The sequence below is a fragment of the Mycetomoellerius zeteki genome, unplaced genomic scaffold, assembly GCF_001594055.1.
Source record: "Mycetomoellerius zeteki isolate Tzet28-1 unplaced genomic scaffold, Tzet1.0 scaffold336, whole genome shotgun sequence".
Classification (NCBI taxonomy): Eukaryota; Metazoa; Arthropoda; class Insecta; order Hymenoptera; family Formicidae; genus Mycetomoellerius; species Mycetomoellerius zeteki.
The window spans coordinates 102,779-128,098 of NW_017257323.1; the positions used below are offsets into that span (position 1 = coordinate 102,779).

Below are 25,320 nucleotides of genomic sequence, written 5' to 3' on the forward strand. Positions count from 1 at the left end.
CAATATGACAATAAAATAATGACAAGGCAATTGTTTTAATAATCAGTGATGCTACTGTCAGCAAGTTATTATTAATCATGCAATATGTAAAGTCAGCCACAATCACCATTTTACGTACCATTATCTATACGTAAGTTTGGATTTCGTGTGCTAAACACTTCAGCAGTTCAACGTTATGGAAATAATTTATGGAAACAAAAATTTTAGTATCTCATCAAAAATTTTTTCATAAAAAAATAAACTAGAAAAAATAATTCTTGATAAAAACGTTGAAAATCTCCTTGAAAAACAATAAATCTATAATCTTCTACTAACACACACAAAAATAAATGTTCACTGTCGTTTACGTCTGATCATCCTATAAAAAGAAAGCTGCAAATATACAAAGTTTTTTAGTGAAAAGTATAATAAACAATGCTGCATAAAATATTATTTTGCGCTTGTGCTTCGCTCAAATTTTTAGTTGAGATTCATAACTAAGATCCTCTCTCTCTCTCTCTCTCTCTCTCTCTCTCTCTCTCTCTGTGAGAATCATGTGAAACAAGCGTGCAAAATTCCTCTATAATTTTCAGTCAGGATAAACAAAATATCTCAACGCTCTGGAAATAGTGCAGTGAAATAGTGTAGTCAGAAATTCGAAGAATTTGCGGGATTATTGTTTTTCATGCGTAAGCATAGTCTTCGTTATTTATTGTTCGTTTTTGTGGCATCCCACTGTTTGTTTAAATGAAATTTTCAACATGTTCAGAGAGTACCTCTCAAAGCGACGAACTGACGTAACATGTGATTCACGATTAAACTTTTTCATACAAACTGAAGACATTGGAGAAAAAAATTGTCGATTTATAGGCGCAAATCATCTATTGAAAATCTAATGTTTGTTTATAAAAAATATTGTTATACTGACATTTGGCATAATTATTAAAATAAATTATATAAAATACATCATAATTATTATATTACCATCATTATCGATAATAGATGCATCTCTCTGATTTCCATAATTAAACAAGAGGTGAACAGAGAAAGAACTTTGTGGTTACTCTTGATTATCAATTTCAAGCTATTCGCAATATGATGCTCGCATTAATGGAGAAATTGTTAATATTAGATGTGATATATTGTCACTAGCAATTAACTAAATTCAGTTACTAAATAGTTTGTAATTTCATAGTCACTGATATTGGCTGATGTATTTTTCACACTTTCTTAAAATTTATATCTTTTTATGTAGTGTGTTAACGTTATGTTAAGCATCGTATTTATTATAATTCATTATTTCAAAAATTTTAAGAAAAAACAATAAAACAAAATTGTTTATATAAATTTAGTTTAATTAAACGATGAAATTACAAAAGGATAACTGATGAAGGATTACTGATAATTATGTCAATTAAGGTGAAACACCATTCTCTCATTAAGTGAGTTTGTCTCTACTAGACGGAAGTTTTGGAATGCAACTGTTTCTCGGAAATCACTATAATTACACTTTATTACATTCCGTTGAGTGAATTTTGGAATGATTGTAAAGTACATGCTTAAAACATTGTTTAATTTAAAACATTTAGTTAGACAAAACATCTGCTGTTAGAATTCAGCGATAATTAATTTCCTAATACTTATACTAACAATTGTACAAAATATATAATAGATTTGTAATTATATTAAATCTCGCTATAGTGGAAAAAATGTTTTGATTATACCAACACGGCATATGCAAAAATGCATTCTGATCATACCAAACCAGAATTTTCTGGTTATGATTAAATTTCTGATTATCTCAATATTTTATAACTAGAGAATGTTTGATAGATTTAATATAAATCTATAAATATCCTCGATTTATATTTTTTTGTATATACAAAATTTCAAATTTATGCGACTACCCAAGTAGCACACAGCACTTACAAAACGTTAACAAAGCACTAAAAAAGCGTATATAATTGCTTTTTTAGCGCTTTGCAAGTCTATTGTGTTTGGGTAGATCTTTTTTCCCGTGTAAGCGCGACTTTTTCTTCTTTTACGAAGCTACGCAGTTTTCCTATCACGCGGGATCATATTTACGATCACTCTTAGAATCACGTGTAATCACTTAATCACAATCACGCTTAATGCATTTCTAACTATAGACCTCTCAAATCAATTTTATGCACTTACTTTTCTTCGGAGAAGAATGAAGAAAAACGAAGCATACAAAAGATTAAAACATATTGATCAATAGGGTGCATGTGAGGTAAAACGCTGAGCTCGCAATCACACATCTTAGCGGAGACTTTTGTAAAGTCTCATTTTTCAAACACGTGCGCAGCTTTACGATAATCTCCTATCTACTTAGTGCTGAGAAAGAAAATATAATTTAAGGAGATGATTTAAAGAGAATATTGAAGAAATATTTTATGCGCTTTCCTAAAATCGATATTATCTCGCAACATCTTGGTGTTAACATTTCCAGTACTTTAAAAACTAAAAAAGATAATAAAAAATTCTCTTTAAGAAAATTTTAGCTTTCTTTAGGAAAAGTTCTGAGAAAATCTAATTCTAAAAATTCTAAATTTTCATGAAACTGTTTATATTTAATAACGATATGTAAATACAAAATGATTTCATGTCAAGCTATGGCGTAGCTTAGCATATTCAGTTTATCTGACTTGTGCCATATTGATCAATAAATTTCCGTCCTTCGCACGCTTCGCTTCTTATTTCTTTGCAAAGAGAAGATTTCGAAAAATCATTCTTAAAATTTTATTCTAATACATTATGAAGTACAAACATAATAAGATTGAATATGCGCTTCTCTTGAAACAATATCATTTAAAATAGAAAGTATTTCTTAATTGTATAAAAAAAGCCCCTCTAAGAACTTGAAATAGTTGCCCTTTAGATACTCATATATGTATATATATATGTATATATATATATACATATATGATATATATATGTATATATATAATATATATACATATATCATATTTTGCCAGAATAGAGTAAAATCTATCTAAATTGCGATCGCACAAAAATTGAATGCTTCAACTTTCATTAAAACGTTTTGTTATAATAAAAGCATCCGCGTTTATCGATATAAAATCGCAATTTGCTCATCTCCAGATATATAATAGACGCTGCTGAAGTATCTGGATTCCAGCCAAAATTATTTCGGGAACCGTTGCTAATAAAACACGTTTCGTTGCACTGAAATAATGCCTTTCGTTTCTATTGTAAGTCTCGATTACTTCCCGTTTTGTAAATCAGAGAAATCAATATTTTTATTATGCAAAATTTCGGTTACTAATTTTTAAATTATGTTTTCAATTTTTATTACGGTAAACGACTCTTATAATTATATAAACAGATGACTCACTAAACAGAGATTCACTAAATCTTTTTGTACATATTATCATTATTTATAATGATATATACTTAAATACAATCTTTGCATAATATAAGACTCGGCTAAAAAATAAAACGCAAACGCTTCTCTATCAAATACTCTGATATATAAAATCATATGTTTAAGTAAACAAGTCTGGATCAGGTATTTCTTGTTTTACATCGAACAAACTATTCATCTGGTACTATTCATGCTAACCGACGCAGGAGAAATATGAAGTGATTGACAGAATATATTGTTTCTCTCAATAAAGTATTCGTATCTTCTACTTTAGATCGGTAACGTCCAAGTGTTTCGCATCTCAAGTAAAATGACAAGTATAAAATGTCTCTGTCATGTTATAATATATTGACATAAATTTATGAAAAGCTACTTTTTTTATATTTCTTTTTCTGAAATTTGATAAATTATTATGTTGAAAAAATTTAAATCAATACTAAAAATAAATTACCATTTTTATATAAAATAATTTTAATTTATTAAAGTCCAAAAATCAATAGCAAAAATAAAAGGTTACACCATCAAATTTTTCTTTTTGACGTGAAACGCGTATTTTAACATTACTAATAAAACTCGATTTAAATACAGAAACACGAGTTCGCAATCGCCAGGTAACGGAATCGTACTACCGAGCTATATTGCAAATAACATTACGTTAAACAGTTTAGTCGCTATTATCCTGGAACAGGCATTAACTTTGCGCGACAACTTTTTTTTCTCCGGTCCAGTTTCAATTATAAAAGCGTCGCTAATACGATCTATTCTGCTACAGACAGCGAGCGACGGTACCGTACCATCTTTACAATCCGTCTACGCACCTAGCTCATTAGTAGCATTAACACTATCAATCCCCGTATATAAGGCAGTTAGCACAGGATGGCAATTATGCGCTTCGATAATTTCGTGCAAAGGCGGATATGTACGAGAATTCGCGTTGCACGTATATATACACAGGCTCGTACAAAAGCATATGTACCTAGGCATGTACACGTACAGACGTACAAACATGCGTAGGCACGAGAGCCCTCAAGTGCTTTATACCTTGTTCGCGTCTCGCAGAATATTTGTGTCCGTTATAGAGAGGACTGTGAACCTCTACCGTACCGCGATTTATGCACATTCAAATCTGGGCTAACGGATTTCGAGGCATAGCGGTCCCATAATTAATACATACACACTTCTCTTTGTCTCCCTCTTTCGTTCTAGCTTTGATCCTTCGAAAAGCAAATCGCATTCGACGGCCCTGTTCGTGTCAATACTAGCTACGTTACTAGCAATACAATTCTCGCGTAACGTGTAACACAAGGTTCATTTTCGGTTTTTGGAATGACTGTAATTAGCGAGCGCAATAACGCGTTTCTGCGTCGCACTGTGGCATAAACGAACGCTTTTGCGATTTGCGGTAACCGACAGCACGAAGCACCGGTTATACAACGCGATCACAAAGAATTGTGGAATTCATATAAATGATGTTTATTTCATAGCGACCTTCATTTTTTAATCTTTTATTTTTCTAACAAGAAGTCGTACGATAATGTATTCTTTCTACAAACAAAGTTGTGCACAATGGCAAATATTATTAAATTTTTATTTTAAATCAACGTACGATATATTAAAAAGACGAGATATTATTATTTATAATATCTCAATTAAAAATTATTGCACACATGTGCATTTTAAAATTTAATTTTATTTATAATATAAAGAAATGAGATACAGAGAAAATAAGAAATAAAATTAAAATAATAATATAAAACTATAAAAGAATACTTAAGTATATGGATTCCTAATTGTATTCGTGCATCTAGAAATTGATTAGTCAGTAACATGATAAAGGCATGTCGATAAAACTCATTCGAAAATTAATTCACTGAATACAATAAACTTTTAACAATTTCTATTAAAAAATAAATGTCTTTTATAAATGAAAATCAAAGACATCAAAAACTAATTTAATTGCAGAATTATTGTTGCTTAAATGGCTGAAAAATTTAAATGCAAAATTGAAACTAAATTGCATATTAGTATTGTTGCGTTCCAAACATAGAAAAATTGATGTTGAAAATACGTAACGATGATTGAACATTTCTAATCCACTATTCAGATCGACCAGCAATTTTTATCTATTTTTTGTAAACTTTATTCAGTTTTTGAACCATTTCAACTACGCTCTCTAGAGAAACGTATTTTTTTAAATACAATTTTGTTTCTTTACTTCTTTGACTGAGAGAATGTTTCTCTATAGAATATATTTTTCGTAAAAAAAAAGGGTCTATTGAAAGAATCAATTTATTCGACTATACAATTTTAATTCATCCCGACAAGCTCTACTGTTACGTAGTAAAAATAGCGTGAAGGATCGTTCTTCAATAGAGCAAACAAAAATGATTTAATGCATCGTGTAAATATTGAATAATGTAAAAATACATACTAAAAAAACGGATATGCTGCACCTACTCTACAAATGAATATAGCTACGCATTCTCGATGATGTCAACCATGCGTGTTTCTTTTGAAAGTAATCTGCGAGTAAAGGTAATTCCATTGCTGCATCCAATTACGTTAATAAAAATGTCATTCATTCATTTCTTTTTATATTACTTTAAAATGAAAATTAACTTTGGAAGGAAACTATATTTTTTCTTCAAAAATGTTATAATTTTTATCTGCTTTTTTCTTCTTATATTATGCAACACTGCATAACTTTTTGGTTAATTTTTTCGTCAATAAACGTTTAGTCTACAGATATGAAAAATGAATGCAAATGTGAACTGCGAATATACGAAATATGCAGATAAAACTGCGCAAAAATATAAAACTTCTATTATGTCCTTATTTTTTTTTACCTCAATAGTTTTCTATTTAAATCTACTAATAATATATTTTTTTAATTCCGACTCTATTTACTTTCAAGACTGTAATAGTAACGAAAATCACTCTTAGCTCTGTTTTCGGACAACCGTTTACCAAAGTGAATGTAAAACAAATTTTCACATCGTCATAATCATGAAAAATCTGAAAAAAGTATTCCGTCAAAGAAAAAACGTACTTCATTTGCTTTTTTGTTGATATAGGATAAATCATGCAATATACCGGAGTGAATGAAAAAAGCGTGAATATGATATCTTAACGATAAATCGTACTTTTACACCTGTTTATATCTTTCTTTCAAATTGTAAAATAATGATTGTAATTCTATCTATTAATAAATAGCTTATTTTATTACAGATAAAAAAACTTTTTATTCGCTAACACGCAGATGAGATTTTTCAGTTACTTAAAACTTTTATTTGAAAAAAATAAGTTCGAGAAAACAAGAAAGAAAAAAAGTTAGCAAAAATTATTAAATCTATCGAATTCGCCATAACAAATAATAACATATTGCAACGTTGGATTTATTAGCATGTTCCTAAGATGAAAGGAGTATCATTATTTTAATTACCGACAGACACTCGACTAGTGAACCAGCAGCAAGAAGATACGCAAAATTTTCTCCTCTTTTCATTATTCCGGCCACGGTACATGAAATTTCACGCTTAATAAGCAATTTTTCTTATTCCAGAGATGATGATAAAGTACCACAGAACTTACAATCCTGACACAGCAGAATATGTATATTCTTCCTTTCATCTCTATCATCTTTTCAAAGAAAGTAGACAAGCTTACTCCATATGAAAAGAAAAAGAAAGTTAATTAAAATTTCTTTTTATACCACAAGAGCTAATATATGTATGTATATATAGCAGGAAATAGATTTTTATCTCTTATTGAATCTCTTCATTCTAATCTAACGGGTATAATTTTTCAATAATGGAAGATCTTTCGACAAAAAAATTTCAAAGGATGTTTTTAAACTGCGGTTATAAATCAACCGATAAAATCATGATTTATTCTTTTTGTCTGCTGAAAAAATACAGCCAATCTACATAATGCAAAGGCCACTTAATCAGTGAATTACGATCATTTGTCACAATCCACCTAGTAAGCACATGCATCAATTCACGAAGTGTCACGACCACTTCCTCGTATATTTAGTCGAATTCCGACAAATCGATTTCTCTTTCTTACAACGGTTGACATATTTTCACAAAATGGACGTGCAAAATGTGAATTCAACATTTTCGAAAATATATGTAATCTTTTTCATCATTACCAAATCAGAACGACATTTATTTAAACTTTAACATTTATAGATGTTTTGTATATCGTTACACCTTTGCAATCTTCATTGTTACAAATATTTTTTTGCATATATATTGCGTAACGTACTATAGTGATGACTGCTATTCAATACAACCAGTGATTAAATGTAAACGGAAATAAAGTTGAACGTGTGTGTCAAGGGAATTTTCCAACGAAAGCAAAACGGGTCGCAATAAAAAATTAATTTCAAAGCGCCGTCAAAAGACACGCAGGACGTGATGGCAGTGAAACTCATTACATGGCAATTGAGGATATGCTAGTGCAACATATAAGATGACATTTATGAAGAATTCCAGAAAGACGCTGGGCTGACACGAACGGCTGTATTATTATCGCGTAAGTTCTAAGCTATTGTGAGATCACAGGTTATTTCGCAAATAGAACTCGTAACTCACTACGGATACAATGAAGTTCTCAATCTTGTGATCTACTGAGTCGACACGAATATAAAAGTAACATTCCAATACCAGATCGATAAAAAAATGAATGTAAAAATAGATATAAACTAAAATCTAAAAAAAAGCTTGCAGTTTTAAATGTTACAATTCCAGATTAAAATTAAACTGATTTTCTATAAAAAAATAATTATAATAATTATTATTTATTAAAATAATTATTATAATAATTAAAAATAACAAATATTATAATAATCAATATTATATGTATATGTATCTATATCGTGTATGAAACGCGTCCTATGTTGACATTGCTCGAAAATGGAGAAACTATCATTTTTCTTCATTTTCTCTCTCTCATGCCTATTTTAACACTGTCCAACTATACGAGGCACATTATATGCATCACTTTCGACTACGCAGGAAACAAGAAACGACCTTGTCATGAAAGAAGCACGATATACCAAGTGCATAAAACATTCCCGTTTATAAGAGGCGCGCAACAGCAATAAAGTTCCACATTAATAAACGGCAGTGGATGTCAAGTAAATTATTCTCTCTCCGACACCTCCGCCTTTTGAAAGTATACACATGAGTTTCATATACCACACGAATAGCTGTTAAAAAGGATTTTATCTTCATCGTGAGACGAAGACACTTATTCATAAAAAAAATGGAAATTTTACATTCAACCATGACACGATATATTTAATTTTTAACTGTTTCGACTGTGTATATATTAAGCACTATTAAACTCTAAGTATCATATAACATTTTGTAAAATACGACCTAGAATTTCATTAAACTGTCTGCTTTTTCCTCTTTTTTTATTTAACGCAATGAAAGCAAGTAACGAAATATAAAGTCAATATTATTTTCCAAACTGTTAACACGAATTATAACACTACTTTTTTATCGAAGTCTAAAGCCTGCTATGTTAATTACGGTATTAATACTTAGCCGTCGTATTATATTTAACTCCAAGTAATCGAATAAAATTGTTCGCATAAGTAAAGCGTTAATTCAACACATGCATATTATTCATCATGTTTGTTATAAATTCATAATTTTTATAATTTTTTATACTGTATGAATTATAAATCAATATATTATAAATTATAAATCGCATGAATTAACACATTAACACACGCCTATACATAAATGGCGAAAAAATAATATTTAAAATCCTCTAGTGTATAAAATTATATTTCGCAAAAAAGAAGAAAATTTAAACAAACGATCCAAGAGACGGACGAAGGTTCGATAACGATTGTCTGACGAGGGTAATGACTTTTCGCGCACGATCCATTCGTATCTGTCACAACCGTTGGTTGCCTGTCAAACTTCGTATAACGGCGAATAATTTTAACGAGCTATACAATTCCTCGTGCTGAAACGTCCAATTCGCGATTGTCAACATCCATTTAACGCACTTTTTGATCGATCCTACGTTACTATTTTTAACAACTCACGAAGAGCTCGGATAACCCTGCTTGTTACTAAATTAACGTAACAAGAGCACCCGCTTTTTCACAGGATTAAAACACCGTCCGCCAGCAGAATGATGTAAATCACTGTTCCATGGCAATATTTCTCAAAATATTCTATACTCTCTCTCTCTCTCATTTGTACAATTAACGCATATATCTTTAAAGAAAAACAGAAAGATTAAATGAAAAAACTCTTTCTCTTGTAAATTATTATTAAAGATATATACATATAAATTATAAAGTCATACTTAGAAAAAGAAAATTTAACCTTTTCTCTCTCATAGAAAAAAATACTTTGTTACAGTTATTATAGTACAGTTATTATATTAAGTTATTATATTAAGTTATTATATTAGTAAATATACCTAATACTTTGTAGCTATGTAAATAGATGTTATAATAATAAGCAACATATTCACATTCTTCTTCTTTTCTTAAATTTTTCAACTTAGCTAATTTTTACGCGCATGAGTGTGAATCTTTCAACTTAGCTAATTTTTACACGCATGAGTGTGAATCTTAACTTTAATTTCAATAACAAATTTTCGTTTAGACAAATTTAGAAACATACGAGTATATTTAAAAATATTTATTTTATATCTTCTTTTTAAGATGCGAATGTTGGGAATAAAATATTGATATGTACTTTGGCTTCAACGTACAAGAATACTTCAAAATATACTCTTTAAAGCCATACGTATACAACGTTCATGCACACCAACTGCACCCTAATTTGTCGACTAATGCCTTGGTGAAGCCTCACCCTATTCCCGATAAAAATAACTTTTTACTGAAAAAAGAAGATGAGATCGAGATCTAACTTCTCCGTACTTTTGAACATAATATCTCACGAGCATAAATATTAAAATATATGTATTTTTAACAAACACTTTAAGAATCTGATATACCTATATGTATGTACATACATCAATTAATATAAATGATAATAAACAACATCGATATGTGTGTGTAATATTTTATAACTCTATACATCAATCACCTATTCATTTTTAAAATTTTATTAACTTTAATAAAATCAAAAAGAGTTTGTGAATAACTATATCATGTCTAATTAAACTATTTGTTATAAATATTACTTCAAATTTCTATGTGTTTTAATTTTACAAAGAGTATGTAAATTCTATGTAATGTAAAGCTATATAAAACTATGTAAATTCGTAAAGAACATTACATTTGTTTGGTTTGTCCTCTAATATTACATTTATAAAATCATATTCTTAGTTCCTGTAAAAGAACTGACCCAACTTTAGTCTGTCATAGCGAGTTATTACGCGTCAAAACTTATTCAGAATGTCGACTACAAAACATGTTAAGGATTTTTATTTATGAATGCGAGCACACATGTGGCTTGTCGTGGTTCATAGCCGCAGGATGAATGTAACATAATTTAAGTACTGCAGATGCACATTGTAGATTTGAAGTGATACGGCACGGAATGTGTACGGGAATATGTATGTGTACCTTGTTATGCACGCGATGTTACTGACGGTGATACGCAATACAAACATTACCCAGTGGCATTGTTACACATAGGGATTTGGCTATACGCAATGTAATTTGGGAAAGGACCGTATGTCTTGCGTTTGGAATGAGGGACAATGGGAAGCGATGAGAATAATTATTAATCCTTCGGGATCGGATAAATTTCCAATGGTATTTTGATCACATTTGAACACGGAACCGAATCCATTTAGTTTATGTGTCCGTCACATTCATTCATTAATCGACGTAAACGAAATACCTATTACTGTCATGCATAATTATACACAGCATTCAATTTTTTCCCTGCAAATTTATGCTTACATGCTTTACACAAAGGAATTTCGTAATTATTTAAAAAGTAATTTTTTTTAATGTCAAATCGTAATTGTTTAACATTTGAACTATTCTACCAAATGCGAAATTAAAAATAAAATTTATAAACAAAATCGTTAATAAGAATATAGTGCGGTAAATTAAATTAAAAGTTCTAAAGAAAATGCAATTAATGAAAGAATAAGATTAACAACAAGACTATTTAAAATTTAATTCACAAAAATACTTTTTATCACTTATAAATTATTTTCAATATTATATTATCTAATGTATTAACTAAATATTGCAATCGCATTATGTACTTTGAAAAGTACATAATCTTGCACGAAATAACAAAAGATTTAAAAACTTTAAACTTTTAATCCAGAATAAATTAATCAAACTTCCGATTAACTCTATTTATCAACTTAAATCTGAAATGTTAAAATGCTAAACTGTATTGATTCACAATATTCATCGTGATTGCATCGCGAAAAAACAAGAAATATCGTTTAACTTTAACGTACAGTTTCAAGATTGCTCTCAGGAAAATTGTTTTTGACAACTTGCGCGGTATTCAATTAAACCGCAATGAAGTATCCCTGTAAAAGCGACGGTGCTGTCGTGAATTTCCGGAGTTATTAGCTTGTGGACAAACGTACTTCCGTATTTCCGTTTTGTCGAGACATTTTCATTAACGACATACATCAAAGGCATTTCCAGTCTTTTCACAAATACTAGCAATGTGCTTAGATGCTGAAAATGTACTTACTATACGAACGTTGTTGCTCATAACAGATACATTATAAGATATACATTTTAAATAACTAACTCTTATTTTCTACTCAAAGTAGAGAGATGAATGAAAAGACAAAGTTAAATAAAAGTTCAGAAAAGTACCCTTCATCTTGCAAAAAGAAAAAAAAGCATTACAAAAATGAACATATAAAAAATAATTTTAATCATTATTATAGAAAACCAATATTTACACACGTTTTTTTCTGTGATCAATACATATATAATATATGTAGGTATAAATATTTTCGCGCGCGCACACAAAGTGCAATGTTTCATAAAAGTGTGTAACTAACCGCGTAAATACACGGTCATAAATAAAAAGTATATATTCAATTCAAAATATTTTATATTGGGTTTTTTAATAATCGGGCAATAAATGTTGGTACTGTCGAACTACGTGCGAATACGGCATCTATTTTTTTGTTTTTATATATAAAACAATTTCAACCACCTACAGTTTATGTTATGTGTGAATTTTAATAAAAAATTCTTTCCAGCGTGTTGATTATGAACTACTGTCGTAGCCAAGCGTAAATTATGCAAGTTTCTTCCTTCATTTCAGTATTACGTAAGCTTTAATTCGCAGCTTAATGCTATAAGTCCGTTTAAACAGAAAATAGCATGAAGATTCATCTCAACGAATCTAGAGATTCCAGCAGCTGCTATTTACATGTTCTGTAATTCTGAATCGATGACCTACGAAGACATAATATAATTATTTGATATAATGAAATAATCCAATCTGTCTCGGGACATCGATTCAACTCGGGGATCGTTATTTCTTGCGAAACAGAGTACTGTTGTTTCCATTAAATCAAGTAATACGATCCGAAATTATACTCGTAATCATTCTCTAGTATACACTGCAATATATATATAATAACGCATTTGCAACATAAATATCATTTTACTAGTAAATAAATAAAAAGAAAGCATTAAATACGACATTATAAAATAGCTCCCGTTAAACAAAATACGATTACGAAACGGCGATAATTTCACTAACACTGTTTATTGGAACACATTGAGCTCTGTTATTCACTTTACCGTGCTTCATGGGAAACAATTGGTAAAAGTTCCTCGATATTACTGTCGTCAATCGACCGAAGAGTGGCAATATAATGAAAAAAGAAAAAGAAACTGACATTGATCATCTATAAGGGTGACAAGCTTGTGAAGACTAAAACACTGCTGGCAAAAGTTGGAAACTAACATAATAACATAAGAATCAATCCAAGAATGTGATTCATATCTCGTCTTTCATCGAAATATTGAGATCACAATTACTGATAATCCCCCAAAGATCAGCCTATGGAACAAAAAAGTCTACTATCAAATACATGTGCTCGCAAAAAATAAAGAAAACCGATATTTCTTATTTTCTGAAAATTAACAAAATTATACTTAGCTAAACGTCAAAAAGTTGACAATATTACTATAAATAAATGTTTAATTATAATTTATTTTGTGCATTAGGAAGTTTCTATTTTCTATTTCTTTTTTTAAGTTTTATTTTATTGTACACATATTCATTTATAATTATTATATTATGATTTATTATAATTTATTTGTTGAAATACGCGTAAAGCTCGTAAACCATACAGACATGTCAATAAAGATTACAATATATCTTCATAATTTCTTTTTAGCAACACAATTGTAATAAATATTTATTTAAGTTACATAAAAATGAAACGTTTTATCGTACATTTTTTTCGCATTTCGTTTTTTCGCACAGAATTGATACCATTGTTGATTTAGGACTTCAAATATATCATTTACAACAGGAAACTTATAGAAGATAAACTTTGAATTCTCGTATTTTTTCTCAAGGATGACCGAAAAGTTCAAAATGGATATCATCCATGTCATGCCAGAAAAATAAGCAAGGTCTAATAGAAATGTATCGGAAATGTTCGATTCGAGCAACAATTTCTATTCTATGTCCAAATGACAAATAACTTAATCCTGTAACTATTCTTAATCACGATTGAAACGTCGTCGAAATCTCGTCAGCGAATTTCAAATGTCGCATCGACCAACAGAAAGTCATCGAATATACATTAGTCGAGACAGTTAAATATTTATGTATGAACTTTGTCTGATCTTTCCATATCAAGAATGCTTTTTGTAAGTATTTTGAATGGAAAAATGTTTCGTACGAAATTATACAATTCAGATCTAAATATCCTCTAAAAATTCCACGAAATATACAAAATTATTATAAAATATTGAAAATATAATCATGTACTTTATAAATCATATACTTCCGAAAAGAATACAAAAACAAAAGAATTAAGATGCAATTGTCTAATTGAAAAACTTTTATTTTCGTCAGTTAAAAATTAGATGTAATTTCAAATTTTATTTCTAACAACTATTCTTTAGAAAAATATCGTCTCCTATATAATACAAGTTTCATAATATTATTGTACTGTACGTGACAACACGTTTATACGTTGTACAATATTACATTTGATTGTTTCATTTTTAAACTTAAAAAGTAACTCTAACTTAAAATAATAACTTCTACCAGAAAATTATATTTTGAACCTTCCCCGTTCTTGCATTTTTTTCAGATGTATTTCACAAAGTGCATTATTGCATCTCCAATGTTTTCCATTCTAATTTAAAATACATGTATAGAATTTTTCAGAGTTATATATTACAATTAGAAATATATGTACTTATGAATTCGTATTGTTTTATTGAAATATGTATTAATAACTGACATTCAATTAGTACAACCGAGAATAGTTAATAATTTATTTGAGATATATAACAATAATATACACTCAGAAACGTGTATATGGTATTAACAAAACGTGTAACGCTAATATTGATACAAACGGAATTTACGCATCGTGAAATAACGATTTCCATTGAGCATTTAAATCCATTTAAATAATTATTATTGCGCAGTTTGTTAAATGTTCCATTTGCGGTCAAAACTGTATTTTAGATTTAAGGCTGGCTGTAACAACGTGACACTAGATGTTTTCATGAACAAAACAACATAAATATCCCCAGTAGCAAGCTAACATTATTTGTCATTTATTTAGATGACAAATAATGTCACACTGCTACCTGGGATTATGAGAACGATATAAATCTCTATAAGTTTAATACTAAAGTTTTTTTGAACTGAAAAAATCCACGATTGAAAATAAGATACACCAGAATCACACAATTCGTATGGAGACTTTTAATACGATACCATTAAGAAAAGGTACACTCTCACTCACCTAATGTAAAACACGTTCTCCGCGCTCAACTCGAGGTAATAGCTTTCCAGTGTTAGATGTATAATATGCATGAAGCTGCAGAAAATCTCAAGGAGAAACGGAAACGAAGCAACAAGGTAAAAAAAGGCAAAAAAGTAGCTAGGGAAAAAAAGAAATCAGATATTGAAATCTTCCAAAATCAATTTACCTATATCCAAATGCTGAGAATATAAAATAATAATTCTCTACGAGAAATAAGAGTTGGATATGTTAAAAATATCCTTCCCCTATGTTGAAAAAATTATTTTTCAATATTTATTATCTTTTTTAAAACTTTTTCAGTATAAAAGAACAGTTTCAAATATATCTCCTAAATAAAAAAAGTATTTTGCTATAAAATGTTCGTAAAATAAAATTTATAAAAAATCATATTTCAAAAACAATGTAAAACTCTAAAATCTATAAAATTAGCACAATCTTCAACATTAAAGAATAATAAGATATATTAAGATTGTAATAGATTCAATAAAAAGGATAAAAACAGATTCGATGATAGAAAATTACATAAAATTGGCAAATTATATACAATTCATAAAATTGGCAAATTATATAAAATTTATATAATTGGCAAATTATACAAAATTTATGAAATTGGAAAATTATTGGTTCCTTTTCTCCCCCTTGTTTCATAATGTTATACTTAAAAAAGTCTTTCTTTCTTAAACGAGCAATTTTGCGCTGATCACTGTAACCCCCTATCTACTTTAGCCCCTATCACGCTTTAGAGATTACTATGGAAATGCGATCTAAGCACTGTTCCATTGTGTCTATATATAACGATTGAAATTGAATTCATCGAAATTATACCAGTTTCTATCCGAGTCGACTTTGATAAAACGATAGTTCGAACAGAAATGCGAAACGCACGCTTTCAATCGAACACAAATTGTTACGCATTGCTATTTGCATTTGTTGTAAGCCTCAGAGAAGCAACATGCGAATATCTTCGAAGGTTGCTGAGAGAATGAAAAGGCTCAACACGGCATGTACTCGTATTAACGATGAGAATTAATACCAGGATGCTGTTACAAATTGTTTCGCATATGCAAAACGATTCTCGCTGTCACATATGTTAGGAGATATTGCGCAATGCTTGCACTTTACGACGGAGAATAATAAGGAGGAAGATTTATCATGAGTCCCATTAAATACGAACGCATCATAATCCTACTATAATGCAATTCTAATATAACGCAAAAAAAAAAAAATTTCTAGAAATTGTAATGGCAGAATATGAAATATTATTTGTTTTTTTTTGCGAAGAAACAATTTAAAAAACAATTATTGTATTTTTATGTAAATAATAGTACATGAACACTCATTTTTTAATTTTATTGTTCTAAAAATCTATATATTTAAGAAAATACTTAAAAGAATTGCAATTGTCTAGATTTCTATGTTTTTTCTCACATTTTTACGATTATACATTCATTTAAAACATTTAATGTGAAACGTAACTATTTAATATCACATATCTAATATGAGATTTGCGTTTGCATATTAACGTGAGGTATCAGAGAACATTTAGTATCAAATCTGTGATGACAATACGGAACTGAGTGCATTCATGAAACATTCCTCTATAACCGTAGTATTTTCGTACATACATACATCATCTCCGTGCGTTTAGAACGCGTCAATTTTCAGGTAAATTACTCAATTAATTAACTAAACATATCAATCAATTGAGCATCTTCACTGAACCGATTTACTATAAAGTAAATCCGCATTTGTAGGTGCTAATTACGTTCGCTATTCAAAGACACCGAAGCGTACGTGGATTTCATTCACGAAAGCGCCATTCTGTTAACACGAGACAAACGACGAATGCAGTTGGGAGAAAAAGCAATCCTCGCTGATGCGGAGATTGCATCGCTATGTCAAAGCCGAGTTGGGAATCGTACCGTTGCAACCGGAAGCTGATACCGATGGGCGCGCTGATGACAGAAGACAGACCCGGGTAAAAAGCAAGGCACTTTTACAAGCTGAGATGCACTTTAACGAGGCTCACAAACGAGAACCGATAAAAAAAATGCGTAAAAGTAGTAGCTAAGGAGAATAAAAATGAAGCATCCTACAGGTATTTTGATGAGAAACGACTTGGAATCAGGATTTTCTTCCGTTCGGTAACGTATGACGACATTTTAATGGTTACCATCGTTGACTCAGACTTTCCCCAATTCCCTTCCCATCAACGAGATTTAAATTGTTTCCTTTTCTTTATCTCAGAATCGTTTAGCACCGCGATTCGATTGCGTACGTATCACAGCTCTTACATTATGATTTGATAAGATTAAAGCGAATCTCTTTCAAAGTATTTCGTTCCAACATTTTCAAGTATTCTTTCTTCTTTCACGGAAGAAAAATAACACTGAAAATAAATATACAATCAAAAAGAAAATTAGATTAAAAAAAAATAAAAATAAGATTATTTGTATAGCATCTTCACATAGAATTAATAAATGCAATTCATGAAAAATAATTTTGAAATAAGAAAAATATAAGAATGTATAGAATTACATAAATGGCTCTTAAATCACAATAATAAATAATCTAATAATTCTTTCTCATATATGAATCTGCTTTATGGAATTTGAATTAAGATTAAATCTCCATTTGGTTATAAATTGCCGCATCTAAGATTTCTGGATCACTCTTATAAGGGGATCCAACTAACGCTTTCGACGCAAAGATGCAAGGGAACTGCTTTGACAGACGAGAAAGGACAGTACGGAGGAAGAGAGAGACCGGAAGAAACAGAATGAAAGGGAGGAAGATATAGAAGGGGACTAGAATGGAGAATTGGACGCAGGCGCAAAAGCTACCCCATTCCAGTGTACGAGGCGTCGCGACGCCTTTTCGCTTCATTCGACGTCCGGACGTCAACTTATCACATATGCGGGCGTGCGATGCTCCTCGCATTTCTATCTAACGTAAAACAGATGTGTTGTTTGCAAAAAAAATTGCTAACAAAGCAAAAAAAAAAACGCGGAACAATCGGTGCGAGTGTAATAAATATCACGAATATCAGAATTAAAATAAACTATATTAAAAGAAGATAAGGCGACATAAACGCGTAAAACGAGCGATCTCAAATTAGCGCTTGTGAAGAATAATTTTAGCCAGCGGTACAAGCTCATTCTACGATCAAGAGCTCGTTTAGTGATCGGTTAAGTGTGGGCGGTAATTCGATCTACATACAGCAAGAGAAGTGGGAAACTGAAAACGGAATGTTTGTGCATCTCTTTGTTCGGATTGACGATAATGCTCGTTTCGTGCCCGAATGATTATTACGCTGTGCGTAGAAAAGTATTTCTATGGCACTCGAGGATCATTCGCACTACACCAGGGTGCGGCAACCACGTTAATAACTGAAGCGTCCTTCTTACACGTGTCACCAACCGTACATATCATCGGCCGTTCGTATCACATGTCATAGTGATCCTGCACGACACAAAAATTCGATTCACTCGAAAAGTTGCGATTCCTCGAATTTGGAAAGCTGGACTTCACGCGGGCGGTATGGCTAATTTCAGGAAAATAAATTAAACATCGTCCTCGCTAATTGTAATTCTGCGTGTCTATTAATTAATAATACTACTTAATTGATGTTAAATATTTGAATAGTAGATATAAACCTCTACTAAGAAACTTATTATCTTTATTGTTGCGAAAGGGAGGAACATAATCTTGACATTTGTTATATAAAAACTTGACATTATCAGCGCGTATCAATTTGTGTCTTTTAAGCGCTGAAATATAACTCTAAAAAGTGTAATATAATAATTGAGGCAAACTGACTGCACTTGTATTCAACGCTCCGCTTGGAAACCTCAAATTGTCATACGATAATAACGAAAGTTTTATTATTATTACATTTCAACGTTTCATCGTACGCCCTTTGTCAACGTAAAAGTTTGACTAAAATATATTTGACTATGATCATTCGAGTTAGATCGAGAGAGAGGATTTTCAAACACATAGTAACTTTATCCTTCCTTTCACATCCGCGTATATACGAGCACAAATTGTCTCAAAGTTATCGTGTGATTTCCAGTTCGAAGAATGTAGAAAAATTATCACATTCTCTGTGCATCAAATCAGTGAACGATTTCTGATCAAACTTAGTCAACCGAAACTTTAAAGTGAATCAAAGATGTGATGTATAAGTAGGCAAAGTGATTCGATTTTCTCGATCGTATCTCCCCAAGATGACACAGAAATGACGAAAACGTTTTTTTTCCGTTTGCTATGAAATATACCAATATCGGTTTATAAATGTTCTCTAATGTAGAAATCATTAAGAATCGGTAGCAATTAACATTGCTAAGCTGTGTGTAATAAATCTCTTCGTTAATCTGACAGTAATAACTTTTAAAAAAACTTAATCATGGTTGTAATCTTAATTTCATCGTCATTAATATGTGTAAGTCGTCACTAATAATGTCGTAATATAATCGTCAGTTATCAGTATAATTTCATATGATTAACTTCGATTCATGTTATTCCATTTGTGTAACGTTCTTCAATGAAAAAACATCAAGAAAATTATTGTCATAGACGGTAATGATTCATCAGAAGAGAATAGGAATTCGAAAAGGCAAGAAAGAAGAGTTCATTGATCCCATAGTGGTAGTGCACTTTGCTCGTTCGCAGGACCACTTCACTTCGCAAAGATGAATTTCAGCCAGAACTTCACGCTGGCGCCAGAACCCACGGGATACGAGTGCGGCGCGCGCTTAGAATCCTTCTACAATTGGTATGCTCAAGTGCATGGCTGGGCTAGTCTATTGGTATGCATATTCGGCTCGATCGCCAATGTACTCAATATCGCCGTGCTAACGCGTCGTGAGATGCAATCGCCCACTAACATGATTCTCACCGGTCTCGCCGTGGCCGATCTATTCGTGATGATCGAGTACATTCCTTATGCGATCCATATGTACCTCTATCAACGGCCCCGCAGAGATACCTTCACCTACGGTTGGAGCATCTTCGTGCTATTCCATTCTAACTTCGCACAAGTGTGTCATACGATCTCAATTTGCCTGACGGTTACTCTAGCAGTCTGGAGGTATATTGCAGTAGCATATCCACAGAGGAATCGCGAATGGTGCAGTAACAAACGCACCTGCCTAATGATCGCCTTCGCTTATGTGTCCTGCCCAATACTTTGCATACCGCTTTACATTAACACCGAAGTGAGACCGCAAGTGGAAATACTAGATGAACAGGGGATGAGCGTCAATCTAACAAAGCTCCAGCAGACGGTCAACAGCACAGTCGCGTCTCTCGAAGGCACGACTAACACCACGCTATATTTCGTGAAACTCACCGAATCTCCAATGAGCACTGTTCTCAAGGACATCAACGTTTGGATCTATAGCGTGGTGATCAAGCTGATACCGTGTGTAGCGTTGACAGGATTGAGTATTAAACTAGTCAAGGTGTTGTTGGAGGCAAAACAAAGGCGAAAGAAACTCACTACGAAAAACACTGCAATCAAGATGGGTAACGGCAAGGAGCACACCTGCGAGAAACCCAAGAAAAGAAGAAAGGGCAACGATAAAGAAAGACAGACTGACAGGACTACGATGATGTTGTTAGCCGTGCTCCTGTTATTCCTCGTTACGGAGATGCCACAGGGCATTTTAGGATTGCTCAGCGTTATACTGGGCCCGAGTTTCTTCAACACGTGCTACGTGATGTTGGGTAAGTTCAAAATGTATCAAAATAAACTACAAATAAATACTTAATTATATTGTTTGGGAGCTGGTGTATAATTTAAAATTTTTCTGAATTTTTCTTTTATTTCTAATCGGATTTATATGCAAATGAGTGCTCATATTCAACGATTAAAATAATTAAGAAGCGTATCCTCTTCGTTTACATAATCAATTTTATGATTCAATGAATCATAAAATGATGAATTTATACTTATCAGTGGCCGTAAATCGTACACTATAAGATGTCACATTCGTTTATTACATATTCGTTATATCGCGAGGGCTGAGATTTAATTAATAAATTCTAATGAAATTTAACAGGTAAATATTTGATCTCTACTACTAGATATGACAATGACGAATGTGCAAGAATTAAATTCTATATAATATAACAATAGTAATATTACATATGTTATTATTCATTTTATATGTCATATTATGTTTTATATTAGCTTCATTTCTATTATTCTCAAGTTCAATAAAGTTTTTTTATATAATTTAACTATAAAAAAGATGAAAATGATTTTAACGAGAAACTAAATAATCGTTGATACATTATATAATTCTTTTGTATCACTTTACAATATTATTTCCACGTAAAAGCTTTAAATGATTGCTAACGCAATTTACGCACAAAATCAATAACCGCCATTGTTCGCCACATTATACATTTTTAAAAGTATAGAGACATAGTAAAAAAAATGTTATGCAATTTGATAATAAATAGTATTAAGTTATAAGTTAGCAGAAAAATTAAGCCCATGGCACATACAAAAACGTAAGGCCGTAAGACGTAAGCAGTAAGGAAATCGTAACATTGGATTCGCTACTGGCCTTACGGTCTCTATCGTCATTGGCCAATTCGCTTACTGATTACATCTTACGGCCTTACGTTTTTGTATGTGCCATGGGCTTTACGATGGCAAAAGTTCGAGATAATGAAATTGAGTCTGTACAATTCATAAGCAAAAAGGCGATTCAAATTCAAAAACTCATATGAATCTCAAGTATTTTCTGTGAATTTCATGAATTTGTCTTGTTTGCCGAAGCACCGTAAATAGAAAAACATACCGTCGTACTCGACATTTACGATAAAATATATAAAACTCCTATCATAAAAGTTCTTCAAGAGTAAGAGAGTATCATAGACGAAGAGAAAGAAAGAGAGAGAGAGCGTGAAATATGACAGTTCAATAGATCATATAAGGAAGTTTTAATAAGTGCGATTTCCGTCAGAGAAGTAACTGCTGTGACAACATTTCACGCGTAGAATGATAAATCATTAATGTTCTTCCGTTAATTGGTATATATTTGAAAATTGACACATATATTTAAAAACAATATTTAAAAATTACCAAGATAAAAAATGGTTCCAAAATTCCAAAATTATTGTAAAATTTCATATTTACCGCAAATTGATACAAGATTAAATTTTATTTTATATTACTAAAACAATAAGAAACTTCTCAGAAAAGCTATCTTCTATAAAAAAAAAGTTTCATCTAAATTATATATAACGATCACTCTGGCGAAAGATCATATAGTTCATAATTGATGTGCTCGATATTACGATGTCTCATGCGTAAAATATGAAATTGAGGCGGAAACACTGTTACGCAGATCAAATTATGCATTTCACGAACATTAAATATGTTTACTTTACGTCACCGGCATTTTCATCGTCGTCATGTTTAATCTGCATTTTACATCATCATATATTATACGTTGCTCTGAAATTGTTACGAAATGTGAGTGGTTGAAAGCATAGCAAATACTTTTAAAAGCGGTATATTAATATATTATGTCAATTACAACTTATTATCATAACTTTTATAACAACGCATTATTTCATCATATATCATACTCGATATCATATTACATCATTTTCATACAAGTTTACAGTATATTTTAAAATTCTTGTCAATAGATTACTCAAGCAGGATGTAATCGCGATTTATTTATTCTGCTAAAAGTTATTGAAATAATTATCATTTGTTTTATATAAAAACTTAAAAAATAGAAATGTTTATGTATAATGATTTCGTTACATTCATAATACGACAAATTTGCAATAAAATATTTAAAAAATCAATATTTTTCTTTATACGTATACGGTCATATAAATACTGTTGAAAGCAGAAAGTGTCGCGCAGAATGTTATGTACGACAAATCTTCCCTATATGGTCCAAATGTGACATGATAAGGTCTTTTTATCCCGTCTGAATATTGAATCCGGAAAAAGCACCAAACACTCGTTGTTAGATGTCGAAACTTCACAAATATTTTATGTTATATGAAATTCCGTCCTGAACCTCTTAAAGCTCGGATTCTTCGTCGATATGTTATCGTACATCAAATCAATCCGTCAACTATTTTAAGAAATGAAAGAAAAATATTTCTTTCATATTGAGAAGAAAACTGCAGGTGTACCTGAAAATAACTCATTTTCTTATTTCATTGCGTTATTCTCTTTTGATTTCACGATCTAATTATCAAGAGAACGTATAATTTTATAAGATAATTTGATTCTTTTTATAAAATAATTAAATATATATATATATATCTTTATATAGCTAAGGATCTAAAATCTAATGACATATGTTGAAAATAAATTTTTGATGCTTTATCAAGATTATCATTCATAAATCACATCCTCAGTAGTGAAAAGATTTTCCGGTCTCTGTCAGTCTTTGTATTTCGTGCGGCGATTTCTATAATTCCCGTTCTATCAGCAATCAAGTAACGTATTGAGATAAACCGCTTACTTGAGCGCGATAGCCTGAACCTGTTCCTCGGGGCTGGGTAGCTTGTGATCGACAGCATCGTCGCTAGTCGTGTCGCCCAAGATCCTGGACGCGCAGTCCGGCGGTACAGTGACGTCACCGAGCGCTTCGGTGGATGTCCATCTTCGAAGATCTTCGATAGCAGCCGGCTGCAACAAAATAATACACGCAAATAAAGTTGCCATCCTATAAAATATTTCCTTTTATACTCGTAATTATTCATATTAATTTATCATCACGTTTGCTTCTTTAAACATTATCGACAGAAAATATATAATACTTATAGAATTATTAAACTTTGTATACATATTCAGTACGATATATCTAAAAAAATATAATTATAAAATGTGTACGATTATGTAAAATCTCTTTTATAAAAGAGCATTCCTATATGTGTATTTTTTCTCTCATTGATTTTTATGATGAAATCTTATGAATCAATCTATTGATACCTATAAAATTGAGAAGCTGCTTAGGTATAAGTCAAGTAAACATAGCAATTTTTTGAGGAAATGATGTGTTTCTCGTACCGTATGAGAGTTGTGCCATTTTGTACGCTTGTTTGCTTAGTGTCGTTATGTGACCTGATCCCAGAGCACGTATAACAAATAACTCGCTCTTTTTTTTTTCTTTCGCGGGATTCAGGAGCTCGCAACAAGAGGGTCACCTCCTGTTCACCCTGCGGGAAACTCGACGCCGCCGTGAAGAGAGAAGGACGAACGACGTGCTTTACGCAGCACCTGCGTAGGTGTTAACCATTGTTAGAGTGTCACCTCGCCGACCGGGCGGGTTTCACGCACGGAATACGGAACGGATTGGGTTTCGACCGTCTGCTAACTTTTCCACGCAATGTACTAGCCGTTGTTCGCGACCAGACGTGAAAACGGTCAGGCCATTGTGCAAGTTTTAATTTCTCGTATACTCGAGAAACAAAAATAAACCTAGAGATATAGCGATTTTAAAAATATTCATTTTTCCTGACTATTTCGCGATCAATTTGTAAGGTAAACGTCCCAGTGTCCGAACATGTACCTATGTCCGGACACTTACACAAAATTTATTATTATTAATCTCAAATGCTTTTTTTATTACAGTATTATAATTTAATTATATTTAAAGATTACAATTAAAATATAATATTACGTTTTAAAAGCGTATTTGAGACTAATATCAACTTAAATAAATAAAGTGTTATGTAAATGGACATAGGTACATGTCCAGTCACTGGAATCGGACAGTACCTATGTCCGGACAGTTACACAAAACTTTATTTAAATTAATATTAATCTCAAATGCTTTTTTTACCTTAAAGATCAATTTGAATTAGTTGTCTTTTGTCATTAAACATCTATTTATACTATTATTTTCCGTCACCATACTAATTTTCTAATTGTGGTCGGACACTGGGACAATTACGTTTCAATGTCCGATCGGCTT

The 25,320-nt window shown here is 31.3% G+C and overlaps 2 protein-coding genes across 2 annotated transcripts in view; one reads left to right on the plus strand and one right to left on the minus strand.

Moving 5' to 3' along the window:
* Positions 1–19,923: 19,923 nt before the first annotated feature.
* LOC108725312 (sex peptide receptor) lies at positions 19,924–21,129 on the plus strand. The gene has a single exon (XM_018452244.1). It carries the CDS (start codon positions 20,050–20,052, stop codon positions 21,127–21,129), a length of 1,080 nt encoding a protein of 359 aa, XP_018307746.1. The 5' UTR covers positions 19,924–20,049.
* A 2,732-nt stretch (positions 21,130–23,861) lies between these two features.
* The window catches only part of LOC108725315 (wiskott-Aldrich syndrome protein family member 2), a 79,696-nt gene continuing 78,237 nt past the window's right edge, over positions 23,862–25,320 (minus strand). Inside the window, exon 3 of the mRNA XM_018452247.1 lies at positions 23,862–24,032. Within this exon, the coding sequence (XP_018307749.1) occupies positions 23,862–24,032 (171 nt within the window). The remainder of the gene's footprint in view (positions 24,033–25,320) is intronic.